This window comes from Clavelina lepadiformis, chromosome 3 (assembly GCF_947623445.1).
Source record: "Clavelina lepadiformis chromosome 3, kaClaLepa1.1, whole genome shotgun sequence".
Classification (NCBI taxonomy): domain Eukaryota; kingdom Metazoa; phylum Chordata; class Ascidiacea; order Aplousobranchia; family Clavelinidae; genus Clavelina; species Clavelina lepadiformis.
Window position 1 is genome coordinate 23,114,809 of NC_135242.1, and position 17,626 is coordinate 23,132,434.

Genomic DNA, 17,626 nt, shown 5'->3' on the forward strand with positions numbered 1-17,626 from the left:
CATAGTTCGATCTATCGTTCTCATATAAAAAGATTATCATCGGTGTGCAATTGTGCTGGACCATCTAGGGCTCGACACCAACGCCCAACATTATTACCATATATGGCCAAAAGAAACCGGGCTTTCGCTGATGTACGAATGTATTTCCCATTCACTGATGTACAGCATTGGACCTATAAAGTATCAGCAATCGGTTGTTCTTACGCCTGGTCGTCTGCTATAGTCTGGATAACCTGACTTTAAATGTGGAATTTTCGCTTCTGTATTTCTGTGTTTGGTGGCCGTGCTACTTGTCATCAGCAAGTTGACAACTTGTTTATTATTGTTAATGACGAAATATAAACGATACTAACTAACTAGCATAACTGCTGTATTCAGAGGTAGCTCCGTTTATAAGAAAACAAAATAACAAGAACAAACGGTTGTGTTTGTATGATGTTGATGGTTATATTACAATAGCACAAGCAGAAAATTTTGTGTCTGGCTAATCAAGTTAGAAAAAATTTGCAAAAATATTTAGTATTTTTTGCAACATGTTGCCCAGGTGGACAGAGACCTGTTTACTAAATTATCTCATCATAGTTTGTGAGTAGCAAAGAGTCAGATTCTTTGAAGACAACTCATCAAAGTAATCTGCAACAAATAATAGAATACGTTATGTATGACATCATACATATGTAGGTAGTATAAGTAAGTGTGTGAAGCAGTGACCCTGTTTTTTCTTTTTTGATCTCTGCGTCATTGTTCTTGACCTTGTGGAAGCTTTGCTTATACCTTACCGTTTGTTGCCCTTGTCAGTCGAAAGGTATAAAAACAGGTGACCAGAAAGCTCAGTGTAGAGTTCGCGGCGCGGTTGAATAAATATGGGTCGACCTAAAACATACAACATAGATCCATGTAACTTCTACCACAATACGATGCATATCTATAGCACTAAAGGAAATTGGAAGAAGTTGTTTAACAAATTTCCTTACTGACCACTCGATGTTGACAAAGAGTAGTTCCGATTACTGTACATTCTGCATTTCATGGAAGGGCGGGATTACCACACGTCATACCCGTGGGAAAAATGCAACAGTTTACGAAATGACTGACGGCGGAGTGTTGAAACGAGAATCTGTCAAACAAAAAAAATACAGTTAATATGAGCATTTGTTAAATTATAAACTCAATTCAACTTTGGATCTCAATTATTTCATTTGTTTGGTGGCCATATATACAATCATATCATCGCATTATTGTATTTTGCTATCTTACAAGTTTTAACTCTAGAAAGACTGAAATTTTGATTTGCCTAGAACAACGGAGGGAGGGAGGGTGTCATTTTGACTCCCGAGTACTTTGCAGTCTAATAATAAAATAGTTTATATATGACAGCATGCATATGTAAGTTGTACAAGTAAATTTATTTAACTGTGACCTTGTTTGTTCTTATTTGTTCTTTGCCTCATTGTCCTTAACTTTGACCTTTGATGACCTTGGTTGCTTTGATTTTAGCTGACCGTCGTTTGCACTTGTCAGCCGAAAGGTATAAGGACACATAACACATGCTCATCTTAGAACTCGCGGCGCGGTTAGACAGATCTGGGTCGATCTAAATCAAACGATATATATCCATGTAGCTTCTACCAATGCTTCTACCACAATACGTTGCAAATTTGTAGCATTAAAGGCAATTAAAAGAAATTCTCTACAACACTTCACAAATTTACATTACAGACCACTTGATGTTGACAAAGAGCCATTTCCATTTCAATCAGCCTTCCATGACTCAGCGGTATCGCCACACGTCATACCCGTGGGAAAAAAGAGACAGTTTACGAAATGACTGACGGCGGAGTGTTGAGACCGGAATCTGTCAAACAAAAAATTGTGGCGTGAATATGAGCAAACTTAACTTAACTCAACTTTAGATCTCAATTATTTCATTTGTTTGGTGGCCATATATACAATCATATCATCGCCTTATTGTATTTTGCTATATTGCAAGTTTTAAGCCCTTGGGATTAGCTACTTTTTTGTTGATTAATCGTTTGAGCACGTTCTTTATTGTGCTAGCAGTAAATATAGCAGTAAATATAGCAGTAAATATAACGATTAGAATCGTAATATTCGCTCTGCACAAATAATGGCAAAAATAACAACGAAACAATGATTAACTAAATAACAAAACTTCAATTAATGTCTATTCCGTAAAGCTTTGCGCAACTGTTATAATCAAAAACAGATCCGATTAATTGATAGCGCAAAATATACACAAAACATCTGGAACAAACGGTTCCGTTTATATAAAGTTGTTAGTTATTTTACAGTAGTACAAGCTGGTAAAGTTTGGGTCTGGAATTTAAAAATAAAAACTTGTTTGGAAGAAATTTTAGCTTTATTGCAACATGTTGCACAGATGGACACAGACATTATGGTTAACTAGACTACCTCATAGTTTGTGAGTAGCAAAGAGTCTGATTCTTTGAAGACCATTCATCAAAGTAATCTGCAACACATACATAAAAGAACAGGTTATATATGACATCATGCATGCGTAAGTTGTACAAGTAAATTTGTTTAATTGTGACCTTGTTTGGTCTTATTTGATCTTTGCCTCATTGACTTTAACCTTTGACCTTTGATTATCTTGGATGCTTTGCTTTTAGCTGACCGGCGTTCGCATTTGTCAGCCGAAAGGAATTAGGACACATGACCAGAAAGCTTAGTGTAGAACTCGCGACGTGGTTAAACAGATCTGGGTCGACCTAGAACATACAAAATAGATCCATGTAGATTCTACCAATGCCTCTACCACAATACGTTGCATATCTAAGGCACTAACGGCAATTGGAAGAATTTTTGAACAATACTTCACAAATATACATTGCTGACCACTTGATGTTGACAAAAAGTACATTCAATTTCATTCTGCATTCCATGACTCGGCGGTATCGCCCCACGTCATACCCGTGGGAAGAAAACGACAGTTTACGAAATGACTGGCGGCGAAGCGTTGAGACCGGAATATGTCAAACAAAAAAAATTCCTTAAAAGTTGTAGCTTAAATTTGAGCATACGTTAAACTGCAATCTTAAATCAACTCAACTTTGGATATCAATTATTTGATGGGTTTGGTGGCCATATATACAGTCATATTTTTGCGTTATTGTCCTTAACTTTGACTTTTGATAACCTTGTGGATGCTTTGCTTATAGCTGACCGGCGTTCGCACTTGTCAGCTGAAATGTATGAGGACACGTGATCAGAAAAATCAGTGTCGAACTCTCGACGTGGTTGAATAGACCTGGATTGCTTGAAACATACAAAATAGATCAATGGAGCTTCAGCCAATGTCGGAAATGTCCAGTCTTGGTTGAACTTTCTTCAACTCCTCTAAGGTCTTCGCAGAGAAAATTTTTTTTTCTAACCCCACTGCAAACGGTTTTATCGACCAGACAACTGTGAATCAGAAACAAGCTTGCTGGCGGTAGGTGAAGACATACCTGGTGCATCAGCGGCATATCGGTTGGATTCATTTTAAGAGCTGTATGTGGATTAAGGACAATGAAGTTTTCTGATCTTTTCTGCGGTAGAGATCGTGAATGTGTTCCCACGTCTCGTCCTTTGCTGGGAAGCTCTAGGTACTCAGCGTCTGATTTGGTTTCTGCCTGAAACATTCGGATCATTTTATCAAGTGTCCAGTTGGTCCAGTGCTGCGCCTAGAGAAGCATCCATTGTTTCCAGACTGATAAGTCTCATTGCATGGATGCCAATGGACCATGACTCTGGTCACTCTGGTTATCATATTTGGGGAACTCCATGATATCCAGCATGCCATGGCTGTCGAATTGCGCTCATCTATATGGTCACATGGAAAATAGCAGGCTCACGACCTATAGCCTACTAAAGCAAAGCAAAGTAAATGTGTGATATAGGCCTATATTAAAATCATTTGTCGACATTTATGACCTATCAACAAGGGTTTGGTTATTTTTGTGAACTTAGAAGTTGAAGTAAGTATTTGTACAATGTATACAGTGATAAAATGCAAACATGAAAATTAACAAAATTGATAAAATCATGGAAAACATGTCGCGTCGCGCATGAGTAATCACCACTTAATGAGTATTTGAAAAGTTCATCAAGTATTGTTCATGACGTCTTTTGATTTTGTGAATAAATGCACCAGAAATAGTGTGAAGCAAGACTGTTAGAGTCGATTTATAACAGAGTGTTAATGTAAAGTTATAGCAAGCCCCGCTATTGCATAATCGATGCTTCATATTATCATTACCTCAAATGCTGTGGGCCTGTTTTCGTCGTTTAAGTTTGTGTAGGGCTACCATATGTCCTCTTTTAGGAGGATTTGTCCTCTTTTCTAAAGAAAAATGAATTGTCTTCCGAGGACACTGAAAAATACCCAAATGTCCTCTTTTTTGCATTTTGCGCTTTCTTGCTTATATTTTCAACAGAACTAACTTATATGTTTATGTGACTTTTTGGCATGAGGCCTAAGTCAAGTCAAATGACTTTTCAGCGACAGCATGAGGTCTAGTCATTTTTCTTATCATTGTTTTAATATAGACAAACATAAAATCTAAATAAAGCTAAGCAATAATGCCAAAGAGGAACACTGTGTTTTCTGATGAACTGCGGCAGAAGTATCCTTGTTTCAGATAAGGACATAATGATTTTGAAGCTGAATGCATTACTTGTGCATATGCGTATAATTATCCGAAAACATGTTATAAATTCTTTAAACGTAAAACTTTATTTGCATTGTAGGCCTACTTGCTGGAGAAATTGTCCTCTTTTTTGGCGATGAAAATATGGTAGGCCTAAGTTTGTGGTACAGTTTGCTTCTTTCAAAAGTTTAATTGTTTCCTGTCGGAGAGTTCCAGGTTATGACGAAGTATGTTGATGTTTTGTTCATTGACCTTGTGCTCTGTTAGAGTGTATGAGCGTTTTGATACTAACAAATCTGTCAAGTATTTAGCTTTTAATTACACAACAACGTTTCAATGCATTTGCTGTGTCAATTAGCGCCCAGCCACTACCCAAAAGGTAATGGAGGTAATAAGGTAATAACAAAGGTAATACAAACACCTGAAGGATGATTATTATTTCCAAACTATCAGGTGTCATAGTCATGCATTAAATTTAAAAATTGCTGCCTTTTCTTTAAACGAGTATTATTTCAACTGAGTTAGTAGGTTGATTCTGTCGAGAAATATCCATAATTACTTACTTTTTGGGATTGAGTTTTTCCTTCAGATTATCCAAGAACCTGATCAGCAAAATGTGCATCTTCCAAATCCCTACTCCAAATACGTACTCAGCGTCTGACCCGGTTTCTGCCTGAAACATTCGGATCACTTTATTAAGTGTCCAGTCGGTCCAGCTCTGCGCCTAGAGAAGCGTCATAGGTGGGCAGTACAGCGGTATTATAGTATCGAATTTCTGTACCACGGTAGCCTACTTATTCAGTACCAGTAATGGTACCGTCAGTATTTTCGAAAAAAAGAACCGAATTCCTTTTTCAAGAAATTTCAATCAGTCCCGGTACTCGATACGATATAATTTTAACGAGTGCATTTTTAAAAATACGTGTTAATTAACCGTTAATGCCAATTTTAGCATCTATTAATCTTTTTTCATCTACAAATGTCAAGTAAACTTGCAAGCGAGTAACTACACATATGTTTTGACATGGAGTAACTTTTACCGGAGACATAATAGCGGCAAACATTTCATTTGCAGCAGGATTTTATTACATAAAAATTACCGGTACCGGTACCGGTACCGGTACCGACAAAGTACCGACTACTTTTTAAAATAGTACCGATTACCGGAACCGTCGGTACATTTTTTGTCAAGTACCGGTACCGACGATACTTTCAAAGTACAGACTGCCCACCTCTGAGAAGCGTCTATAGCAGGGGTGGCCAGACCTGCTTCATGCTCGAGCCGCATATAACAAATTCCGGTTTTAAAAGAGCCACAACACAAAACAATAAAAAACACGAATTTATTCAGTTACAACGAAGTGTAGCTATTGATAAATATTAGTGCTGCGTGGTGATACTATGAGTCTCCAACTGGGCTTCACCAACTCTTTTTGCAATTTACAATTATTAGTATAACCGTAACCAAGACTTAAAACTAGGTCAGCCCTGACGTACAGCTTCAATTTGACAGTTTACTTAACTACAGTGTACAAGTTAGCACACTTCTGTACAATAATGTACTTTTTGGAGTGTAATTTGATTATTACTAACAATGAGTCCATTGTTACTACGTGTGATAGAACGCATTGCTTCATAATCTAATCAAACAACTCGTCTAGACCGGGAAAATGCATGTCTAATTCAACAATGCTAATTCATTAAACAGCCGCAATCAAAGGCTCAAATAGCCGCAGTTTGGCCACCCCTGGTCTATAGTTTCTAGATTGATAAGTCTCATTATAAGGATGCCAATGCACCATGACTCTGGTCAGTCTGGGTATCAGATTTGAGGACCTCCATGATCTCCAGCATGCCATGGTTGCCGAATCCACGTCATCTGTGGTCACATGGAAAGTAAGAGTGTCACGACAAGAAATGCGGAACAGATCCATTCTGGTATCTAAAAACTACAACATAATATTTTAAAGTTATAAACGTGTTTCTGTAAGCATTATGCGTTAGAAATAGAAAAATTATAACAATTAAAATTTGGACAAACAACAAACAAGCCAACTTAGTAGGTACGTTATAGGCTTATTTAATAATCACTTGTCAACAACAATGACAAATCATGAAAAATATATCGCGTCGCGCATGAGTGATCACCAAAGTAATAAGCGCGGTTCTTGAAAAGTACGGAAAGTAAAGTTTATGAGACCATTCGATTTTGTGTAAGTTTTGTAGAATTAACACCAACTAAGATTGTTATAGTCGATTTATAATAAAGCGCTAATGTAAAGTTTATTCGCTCCTGCTATTGCATAATCAATATTTTATATTATCATCACCTCAAATGCTGTGGGCCTGTTGTCGTTGTTTAAGTTTGTGGAACAGTTTGCTTCATTTAAAAGTTTGATTGTTTCCTGTCGTCGAATTCGAGGCTATGACGATGTATGTTGTTGTTTTGCTCATTGACCTTGTACTCTGTTTGCGTGTATGTGCGTTCTAATAATAACAAATCTTCAAGTATTGGGTTTTATTTAAAAAGCAACGTTTCAATGCATTTGATGTTTGATTCAAGCACCATCCATAAGGTAATAAACCTGAAGGATTGAACCTGAAGGACTGAAACACTTGTAAAACGAATGTTATTTCCAAACTATCAGGTGTCAGAGCCATGGAGTGAAATTAAAAATTGCTGCTTTTTCTTTAAGCGCTTATTATTTCAACTGAGTTAGTAGGTTGATTCTGTTGAGAAAATTCCTTAATTACTTACTTTTTTTGATTGAGTTTTTCTTTCAGCTCATTCAAGAACCTGATCAGCAAAATGTGCATCTTCCAATTTCTTGGTTTCAACTTCTTTGGCCGGGTTTAATCGCCAATTATAATTATTTCGTTTCTCTTCACAACCTCCTGTATCTGTCTCAAGGAGGCATTTACTGTATATGTAAAACGACTATTGACAGTGTGCAGGCCACATCATACTTTGAAAAACTTGATTGTTTTTCTACCCTGACATAAACCTGTTCACAGGATTTCAGCCAAAGATCTGCATAATCTTTCTGAAAGTTCAAATAAATTGTGCTTTCAACTGACTTATTGTATTTCATCATTGTCTTTAGGGCTGCAACATACTTTGCAAGCTTTCTACGGATTATAATTGGAGGTCACATTTTCTTCCTCAAAATTCCACCAGGGAGCTTAAACTTAAACCTTTCTCAGTAAAATTTTTGTTGGAAAAATACTGAATCAGTGATCGTTGGAGACATCAGATAAAATGTAACGACGCCCAGGCACGTCGATCAGCGGTCACTGTTTGTTAAACACCAGAACACACCGTGGAAGCACCTTGTTCTCCCTTCAGTTATCTCTGTTCTTAAGCATAATTTCATTTCTCAATTCTCAGCAGACATGTCAAAGTTGCAAGTAGCATGCGACCCCTTTGGAGTAAGTGCGACCAGCGATGTCTTCCTGTTTTCAAATTCTAAGCATAAGTTACAATTAAACCATTTTCTTAATAGCTGAACAAAACGTATTTTAATTGCATGTGTAACGATATATTTTTCCTATTTCCATTTGCGTTCACTGTTTGAGTATTTATTTATTTAATTGAGAGTTTCACAGTATGAGTTTACTTCACTTTTCGTTGCTTTGAAAATGAGGTTAGACACCATAGTATAGTGATGGCGAACCTTTTTAATTGAATGGGTCACACATGAGACATTAACCTGGAAAAAAATAAAAGTTGGTCATGGATTTAATTAAATGTCAATATCAATGAGAAACTTGCTGCTCTGCAAGTTTTATGGGTCCCTGGGCTGATAATGTGTAGTTTTCAGCTTAACCTGCAGCCTTATATCTGGGCTGAGACGATTCCTGGTTCTTGATTTTATGAAATTCATGAGTAATCCTAAACGTCATCAGGCAATCACTACAAAGGGTAGAAATCAGCAAAATGATTTGCTAACAATAAACAGCACAAGAGACGTTGTTACGTCATAAACGCCTAGACTAGGCGTGATAAAGCACTATTACGGGTCAAGTAGTAGTGCCAGTGTGCTGTACGGAAATTCAGTATGGTAATACATTAAAATTCGGCTGGGCCTTATTGCAAATATTTAGTACCATATACATCACTAAACATTTGTTCATATTTTGTTGTAATTTTTTAAACGACAAGGAGGTCACTGAAAAGGCAGGTCAGTGGTTCGCCATCCCTGCCCTGTACCGTTTGTTTCTTTCGTATTACTTTATTTCTCGCCTCTTTTTGTGCATGTGTTTTTCACTGTGGTGAGTTGTATTTTACCTGTGTTTCTAAGCTTTTTTTTGCACACAAGTTTAATTTGCTTGGGCCTAGGTCCTAAGGCCGTCACTTTGATTTCATTTTCTCAGTCGCTTGATTAGATCGAGGTGCCGCATGCTAAAATGGGAAGGTGGCTGACTTTGATAGGAAGGATTCGAGATGTGACTTGCTGGGGTACAGACGTTTATTTTAGTTGTGGCTCCTGAACTGGTATTTTAGTTGACAACCCAGCGCGCAGTTAACTTCCTACTCGTTGTTCCCGTTTTACTAAATAGTGGGATTGACCGTGAAAGTCATTGCAGTATAGTGACAGAAGAAAGCCCGGTTGTTGCGGCAGCCGTTACCTCGATAAGAACCTGACAGTGCATTACGGACATGTCCGTTACAATTGCAAAGTTTTACGTCATTTGTTCGGACGTCGCCAGCGCTTTGAACACATAAACAACTTTTGCAAAAGTCAATTTACGGAACCGGCTTATTGTGGTAAGGGGAATTACCTAAGTCAAAACCAACATCAGCCGGAATCAAATACTTTTTATACGTTTTAAGCGACCGAGCATGTAACTTAAACACATGCTTCAAGTGCCAGTAAAATACATACTAAGCATGCCGACACTTGCCGCCGCAAATAGGAATTTGGGCTTCGTGCAAACTTAAGTGATATATTTTCACCATTTGTGTTTCTAATACAAATGATTGAATGGAAATTGCATCGTTTAACAGGTGTTGGTGTTATTAGCAAGCAATTAACCAATAACATGTTCTGAAACAAATTATAGCACAGCCATAGAACAATTACCAGCACAAACATATCCGTTGACTTGAGGGCATAATTTGCTACGTTTCTGAAGAAACATCTCGTAAAGAAATAGGCCTATGCTTTCTTTGCCAATATCACTGCAATACGAAACAATAAGCATCTCGTTAATTTACGTTCAAGTAGGTTTTTGTAGCCAAGAAAAGCCAATAATGAATCATGATAATAACAATCAAACTTATTCCTAACGTTTTCAAAACAATTCAACTTTCCATAATATTCATGAATAACGTCATCAATTAGTTGGATTGCGTCATATAAGCTTGTGCTAATGCAAAACCGGTGCCAGAGTATGATTGGATAAGCAATCATGCGTCACAAGCAAAGTAGTTGAAAATAGGCTTTGTGAATATTCCCGGAAAACAATCAAGTTATTACGTCAATGGACCTGTTTTGAGTATGACCGGAAAAATAAAACTGGTGTTTTCCGCCAGTTTCTCACATTTCTTGACGTAAAACTTTCTCACTGCTTCTGCTTCTTTTTACTCCTTTCGTGTTCATGAACAACATGGTTTTGGTCGGGACAAGGCGTCATGATGACGTGACTTTCGAATTTGACGACCTTTTTTCGAGACCATTTTACGTCATCTTGGACGCCACGTTCTTCAACTCACGGCTATATAAAGAGCAGCGATTTGGTGGGATTTCATATCATCAACTTCAACGAAAGATCTTCATAGTCAACCATGAGAGGAGTGATTCTTCTGTTATCATTGGCTTGTTACGTCATGATGACTTACTCGCAACAATGTCGTCAAGTCCTAACCACTGTCTGTGACAATGACGTCATCAAATCCAACATGCAAAAAGGAGACAAAGGTGATGTCGGAGGATCCGGAAACTACAGAAGTTCGCGAGCTAAGGAGTATCCAGGAGCCAAAGGAGAGGCCGGAGGATTTGGAGAAAAGGGGATGCAAGGAGAATCGTGCACCTTGGGGTCGCTAGGGACCGACATAGTCACCAGACTGGCAAGTAAGTTGATTTCTGATCATAGACTAATTATTTTAATCATCGTCATTTTTCCTGCGAGCATAAAGAACTCCGCAATAAAACTCATGTGTTAATCGATTACACTATTGTGACCTTGTTGTTTTAAAAGCATCTGGCAACCAACCAAAAGATGTAGACCACAGAAACTTTACAATCTACGCACAACCACTCACATAGCACTCATGCGCTATGTTCTATGCTTTTTGTCTTGTTTTATTGTATGTTTATTGCTTAATACGAGCGAGGTTTGCCCGGAACCTTGCTGGAAAAGTTCAATTTGTTTACAACAAAAAATCGTTTCCAGAAATCGAGGAGCTTCTTACACCTCCCAGTACCACGACTAGGGCTACTATCACTGTTAATACGACAACAACATCTATTATTACGTCATGTTCTACGTCATCAAGCAATCGTCCCCACACATTGACGAGTGGTGTTGAAGTTTACTGCGAAGATGGATGGACGGCGAGTGAAAGACTTTCCACAGTTATAAGTGGAATAGCTTACAAATTATGCTGAATTTGCAGTAGTATTGAAGAGTATAAAAGTATATATATAAGTATATACACTTAGTGTGTAGTATTGAAGCGATAGTTATCAAGTTGTGTGGATTTCAAGGTGGCAATGCGTTGTGTGCTATTCATTTGCATTGTAGCAAGAATGTAAGAAAACACAAGCGACAATGAATTTGTTTTCACACGCATTCGCGCTTTTTTAAAGGTGCTTTTTTCCACTTTTCTGAAACTTAATTTCCAAAACGTTGAATGAGAGTGGTTTGCCAACTTGTGATTGGTTCGAAAACGTTTAAATGGATTGATAATTGTAGAATACAAGTGTTTATTTGTAATTTTAATGCAACTACATGCAACAATGATTGCTGTGGGAGTGTTAATCGTGTACGATTGTGCAAAGCCGATCATAACCCTACATTGGATCACATGCTACCATGCATAAAAATTATCCTACGCTAATAATTATTGTGTTGCATGCCAACATTACTGTTGTGTCTAATTCGCTTCGTTTATGCAACATGCGGAACAATTGCATTGAACTGTGTAAGTCGCTTGCAGTGAAAACGAGCGAAATTCAACCAGCACCACGTGAACCGGATTTATTTCACCCAAATCACCTGCAGCAAACAGTTTGAAGAGTTTGAACTTTTCTTAACTTGAAATTTTTAGCAAAAATATGAACATGCCACTGGAATAAGAGCTCCAACTTAATGAGATATATCTAGCGTATTGTAAGCGAAGTGTAAATAGTAACGTGCTTGTTGTATTATGACGTAATAAACTAAAGATGATTTAAACATATAAATTAAACGTATTACACTTGTGCTAAAATGTAAAATCAAATTACGAACAGATTTTTCAAAGAAGAATTGACGGAAGTGTTGATTTCGGGCGACGATGGGACGACTACGCGAACGGTTTTGGCCAGATTGATGGGGAATTTTGGCTTGGTAAGAGGAAGTTAGTTCAACTTAAACGCATTTTGTTTTGATGATTTTGTTCTTATTTTTCGTGCTTCTTTACTTGCAGGACTCGACAACATCCACAGGATGACGCGTGGAGGGAGATGCAGACTCAAGATAGAGCTGTGGGATTTCGATGGACACCAACGTCACGCCGATTATAGGTCATAAGACGATTGTTTTGACTTAAATAACGAAGATGATAAGAATCATAAATTTATTAATCAACGTAAAACTTTGTTGAGTAAATTACAACTTAGCTGTCTGGATCCGAATCTTTTAAAACAAGTTGTTGTTTTTGTAGCTCGTTTTCGATCGAATCTGCTGAAAATTTATATCGGCTTCGTGTTTCCGGATACAGCGGAAATGCAGGGAATAGTTTAACATATCACGAGGATTGGCCATTTTCGACAGAAAATAGCGACAACGATTCCACGTACGTCATCTTATGTTCAGGAACAAATGTGTCGAACTCAATAAAGATTAAGTGCCATAACCTCAGTAGGATATTCAGTTATATCCTGCCAGTAACATATAAGATAGAATATAAATAGGTACAAAAGATAGTACTAATCTTTCATGTTTCAATATATTAGTGCTGAAAACTGCGCAACCCACTTTGGAGGAAGTCAAGGATGGTGGTTTGTAGCCTGCTTCGAATCAACGCTTAATGGAGTCTGGATGCGTCAATCAAGTGGAGATGGCCATGGAATTACTTGGTTGCGCTGGAAGAAACAGGGTGAACCTCTTAAAGAAACTAAAATGAAACTTCGTTGCGACTGAATGAAATCCACGAGTTGATTTCAACCAACCAAGTAAACATTGAACTGTATTTAGACCGGCAACGCAGCAAACTGTAACTATATGTTGCAACCTGTATTACGTCATAATATATAGTCTCTGCTATACTGCGCGTCATAATAACATATACGGTTGTCATATCTAATTTGTTCCGGGCATTGTGACGTGCATATGTCGCATGTGTCAGGGTAAGTTTTTCATTCAAAAATCTTGGAAATTGCCGTCGTATTCAGGTAAAACTTAAAGATACAAAATTAACTTACAAATAACAAAACGAACCTCACAAAATTTGTAGAAAGACAAACTCCGAGTCATGCGACATTTTTACGTCACATTGCCAATGAATGTTATGAAATGGGTTTTATTACCAACTTATGTTATGCTAGCCCACAAAGTTGGTATTCAAGCATTAAAATGATTAACAGAGTAACAAATTTCCTTTAATTAATGTATTACCAAAACGTTCAGGGGCGCCGGAAACTTTCGAAAAGGGCGGGGGCAGTGTTTTATAAAGGGCACTTTTTGGTGCGGGGCGTAGTTCAAAAAGTTATGTATCTGCAAAGTGCACTTACGCACTAATTTTTATCGTTACGTATAAATAGGTCAATTGCTAACAAATCAACTCATCTGTTAATCGCGATAGTGTTGTTTAATGACGCACCTGCTATGAAAACGATATTTACTAACGTTGCGTTGTCCGACATTGCGATTGTAACAAATCACAACTGTTAACTTTACAACGGTTGAACTCACTATAATCTAAGGCAAAGTAACTGTAGTCAAGCAGCCTGCATGCAGGAAATACTGTTGGTGTTGTGAAATCAGTTGTGCAAAAAACTGGAATTTTTTTGTAATCAAATTGAGAAAAAAGTGAAATTAGCTAAAAACAATGATATGGGTTAGAACCGTTAGATTATTGTATATCATGTGATAGATTTTAAATTTCCTTTTATATTACATCAGAGTAAGCATTATTTGCGAACGTACGATTATCCACGGTGAGAAATAATCATAACATAACATAACATGAAACAAATCGTAATTTGTTTCACACACCCTAAAACCTTTATAAAAGAAAGAAACATGATCGAAGAACAATATTTTATTGAGAAATATTTCGTGTTTCTTGCTAATTGCTGAAAAAGATTATTTCCTCATACTCAACATTTTAGGTATTGTATATAAATTGACACGCCACTCAACTTCAAAACTTTCCAAAGTAACTTTGCCTCCTTTCGTTCTTTTCAATAAACTCACTTGCCACACACTCACAAGAGATGTTGTCCATTCTTTCCTTGTGGATGACAGCAAACATTCGGTTGTTTAGACTGTTAGCTGTCATTTGTGATCTAGACCAGGACTTTACTCGGCGCATTACACTGAAACTGCGCTCCGCGTTTGCGGACACTAGGGCGACAGAATAATAAAGTTTTAACTACCTGTGGATCTCCGGAAGACATTTCTTGCTACTTTCTCTAGCCATACCGTTATAAATTGTGGACACTTGCGTTACACGTCTAATCGGAAAAGACCCCTCTTTGTTGTATATCTTAACGTGTACAGGTAGCTTTAAACACTCTTTGGTTAATGCATCCAAATCCAATAGAGAGGAAAGCGGCGACAACGTTTTCTTAATTTCAGTTGAAAGGCCTTCGGCATTTGCAGCATTTATCAAGCACTGATGAAGATTTTTAAGCACCCCGAGATCTTCCTAATCATAACGAGCTTTAAGAGAATAACTGGCTGCATCGACTGCCTCATAGATCTCAACTGCACCGATCTCACCTGCATCCGCTGAGAGCTGTGTTTTCTCGTTTATATTTTAGTTTTCCACAGAAACTATACCTTGAACTAGATACTCATTAACGCTACAAGGTACCTTTCTTTTTCTTTTTATATTGTTGGACGTATTGCTACACTCAACAACCCTCTTGACTTTGTGCGAAAGTCAGATGTTACAGTTTTATCTTCACTGAGCTGCAACAAAACCTGTCGTATTTCAGCGTGTTTTTTGTAAGAACTTCTGCGGCAGAACCTCTTGTTGTCCACCTCGTTTGAGAAAGGTTTCTCAAACGTAGAATTTCGCCACCTTTGTCCTCCATTTCTTTTTGGATAGTTTCAAATAGCAATACTCTTTTCGGACTTACTCCAACGAGTGCATAAAGACTTTCGCAAAGATCTTATGAACTTTGTAACAACGGCGACACAGCGGAGGCATCTTTAAAGACAAGTTCATTGCAGTGGGCAAAATAATGTATGTACAAAACATGTTGGTACATTTGTTTTTTTATCAACTGCGCCAGTCGTTTCATCTGTGAGGCGCCATCAAATGCCATTCCAACCATTTTCTTTTTGTCTATGTTACATTGAACAAGTATATCTTTTACAGAAGATAACAATGCTTTTGAACACATTCCTTTATCGCATGGCAAAATGCCCACAAAATCTTCTCGAATCTCGTAGGTGTCACTGCAGTAACAAACGGAAAACGAAAGCTGCTCTGATTTTGTTATGTCTATGGACTCATCACATACTATGGAGTAAAATCCCGATGCATTAATTTCACTAACAAGCTCCCGTCTCGCCTTAAGCACTATTGCTTTCTCTTGTTCAGAAAGAATGTCGTGCGAAAAGCAACGATTTTCATCGATAAGTCGTTTTAGTGCACGGTGATGAAGTGCTTTATCCTTGTTAAACTGCACGACATTCGACTCTTCGTCTCTGTGGCCCCTTATTGGTATACCTTATCGTAAAAGAATTTCCATAGGGTGTAGATGGGCAATAAGTCCCTCTCTTCTTTACCTTTAAAGCTGTAGCGCCTGGTCGTTCAGCAAAAACTTTAATTTTTTGTTCTGTTTCTTTCAGCACGTTTTTCTGCAGCTCTGTGGTGTTCACTTTTCTCGTGTTCATTCATTCGCTCCACACCTTTTTTTTCAATTTCGGAATCCTGGAGCAGAAAATGAAAATATGAAGGCTGACGTATCTCAGGGTTGTTTATACTGAGGACAGTATGCGCAAAACACGGCACGTTTTTCGCAATGATACTTTATCCAAGGGTATTTATCAAACCAATCAGCTTGAAAATAACGTCCAGAAGACCAGAATACATACGATTGAGTTATATGAACACAAATATGTAAGCAGAGGTCACTCAATGCAGGGACCGGAATATTTCGGTCCTAAACCCGAAGCCACATAATTATAGACCTGGATCGACATAGTTAACCATCAAAGGACCAAGAAACTTGTTTTGGTCATTTGCGCATAAGCTGCTTGTTTTATGCCAAGTCCCTCAATCAACGCTGACGTCACAAGAAAGTAAAGTGTGATGTAGATTGACGACAAGTCACAAAGCATAAAGCAAGCAAAAGACATTCAACACATGTGTAGAAAATACTCAGAACAAACATAAGGATTGACATGTGACGGCGACAAAATTATAAAGATAGCTGCAAAATACAACCACCCAGTGCCCAGCTATAGAGAGAAAAGATAATGACTGTGTTTCAGGAATCGACGATGTTTATGCCAGGTCTCAGCTTCTCTTGCGGCGAACCGTCATACCAAAGTCACTATGCGAGTGATGGTGTATTGAAAAGACAATAAGGCATGATACTTGATTAAATACAAGCGCGAATCCTTGGTTAAGAAAAAATAGATGCAAAACTTATGAATCACTGCGGTATCTCATATTTAATACCAGCGACCTAGACAGATTTGGTCAGACAATCTAGCAGAAGAAAAATAGCAGCACCAAGAAAAATAGCAGCACCAAGAAAAACTGTTACTTTATCAACCCTCCCAATCGAACTGAACTTTTTCACAAATTTCAGGGGAAGGAAACGTGTACAACAAAAAGAGTGACGTAACCAAGACGGTGGGGAATTTCTACTGTAATCATTGAGTACACAATGCGGCCACAGCAAAACAATTAAACCTACCAAAGCATGTGCTGCAGGGAATGTTAACTTTTTACCACACAAAAACACACGAAAATAGATAAAATCAAAGCGTGTGACAACAGAATAAACCACAAAACAACAAGCTTATGTACAAATTCAATATAAAAATGGATGAAATGACTAAAATCAAGGAGTATAACGAGCCTAATAAGTAACAAAATCACGTGCTTATTAGAAATGCGAAAGGAAAATTGACGATGTAATGCCCAATGTTAGCTCATATTAAACGAAGAGTATCGACAAAAATACCTGGGTCTTTATACAAATTGTCATAAAAAAGATCTGTGATTATACTTCACGGCAAAGATCCGTGAGTGTATGACACGGCTTTCACTGTAAGTTGCTATTAATGGTGTAGTAGGGTGCTCTTAATGTGGTCTATAGCGACCATCCATGTTATTCTGCTCGGGCGCCTAACTCACTAAAAATTATAATGTGACCTGTCTCAAATTGATTTTTGCATTGATCAGTTATGATGACGTCATATCCGCTCATCGCTCAGTTTTTTGAAAACGGCTTTGCCAATAACTCCTTTACGAAAAAATAAAGGAATTTCGTTTACATTTTCGAAATCAATATATTTTTATCATTTTTTCCGATGTTGGTCGAAAATGACGTCAGTTCTGC

The 17,626-nt window shown here is 37.7% G+C and overlaps 3 protein-coding genes across 13 annotated transcripts in view; 2 read left to right on the plus strand and 1 right to left on the minus strand.

Annotated features, from left to right (window-relative positions):
* LOC143450574 (microfibril-associated glycoprotein 4-like) overlaps positions 1 to 14,304 on the plus strand; it is a 30,018-nt gene extending 15,714 nt beyond the window's left edge. The window contains exons 3-6 of the mRNA XM_076951177.1: positions 12,128 to 12,224; positions 12,304 to 12,400; positions 12,541 to 12,672; positions 12,833 to 14,304. Coding sequence (XP_076807292.1) covers positions 12,128 to 12,224; positions 12,304 to 12,400; positions 12,541 to 12,672; positions 12,833 to 13,019 — 513 coding nt within the window. The 3' untranslated portion in view covers positions 13,020 to 14,304. The remainder of the gene's footprint in view (positions 1 to 12,127; positions 12,225 to 12,303; positions 12,401 to 12,540; positions 12,673 to 12,832) is intronic.
* On the minus strand, positions 388 to 7,995 carry LOC143449467 (uncharacterized). 10 transcript variants are annotated; one of them, XR_013114579.1, is made up of 15 exons: positions 7,429 to 7,995; positions 7,001 to 7,157; positions 6,507 to 6,619; positions 5,234 to 5,343; positions 4,777 to 4,930; positions 4,280 to 4,363; positions 3,489 to 3,888; positions 2,878 to 3,297; positions 2,622 to 2,750; positions 2,434 to 2,491; positions 1,722 to 1,855; positions 1,421 to 1,594; positions 979 to 1,117; positions 780 to 873; positions 388 to 633 (listed from the first exon to the last, which is right to left on the minus strand). XR_013114579.1 is itself a non-coding variant. In XM_076949684.1 (5 exons), exons 3-5 carry the CDS (start codon positions 6,602 to 6,604, stop codon positions 4,915 to 4,917), a joined length of 261 nt encoding a protein of 86 aa, XP_076805799.1. In that variant the 5' UTR covers positions 6,605 to 6,619; positions 7,001 to 7,157; positions 7,429 to 7,995; the 3' UTR covers positions 4,401 to 4,914. The 10 variants fall into 10 exon arrangements, 1 of the variants encoding a protein (XP_076805799.1); XR_013114576.1 differs by having other exon boundaries at positions 4,280 to 4,394; XR_013114577.1 differs by having other exon boundaries at positions 3,489 to 4,363.
* Positions 10,330 to 12,107, plus strand: LOC143450575 (uncharacterized). Of its 2 annotated transcripts, XM_076951179.1 has the most exons (3): positions 10,330 to 10,596; positions 10,660 to 10,744; positions 11,067 to 12,107. In XM_076951179.1, exons 1-3 carry the CDS (start codon positions 10,459 to 10,461, stop codon positions 11,279 to 11,281), a joined length of 438 nt encoding a protein of 145 aa, XP_076807294.1. In that variant the 5' UTR covers positions 10,330 to 10,458; the 3' UTR covers positions 11,282 to 12,107. The 2 variants fall into 2 exon arrangements, with proteins under 2 accessions (XP_076807294.1, XP_076807293.1); XM_076951178.1 differs by having other exon boundaries at positions 10,330 to 10,744; positions 11,067 to 12,093.
* Positions 14,305 to 17,626: the final 3,322 nt, after the last annotated feature.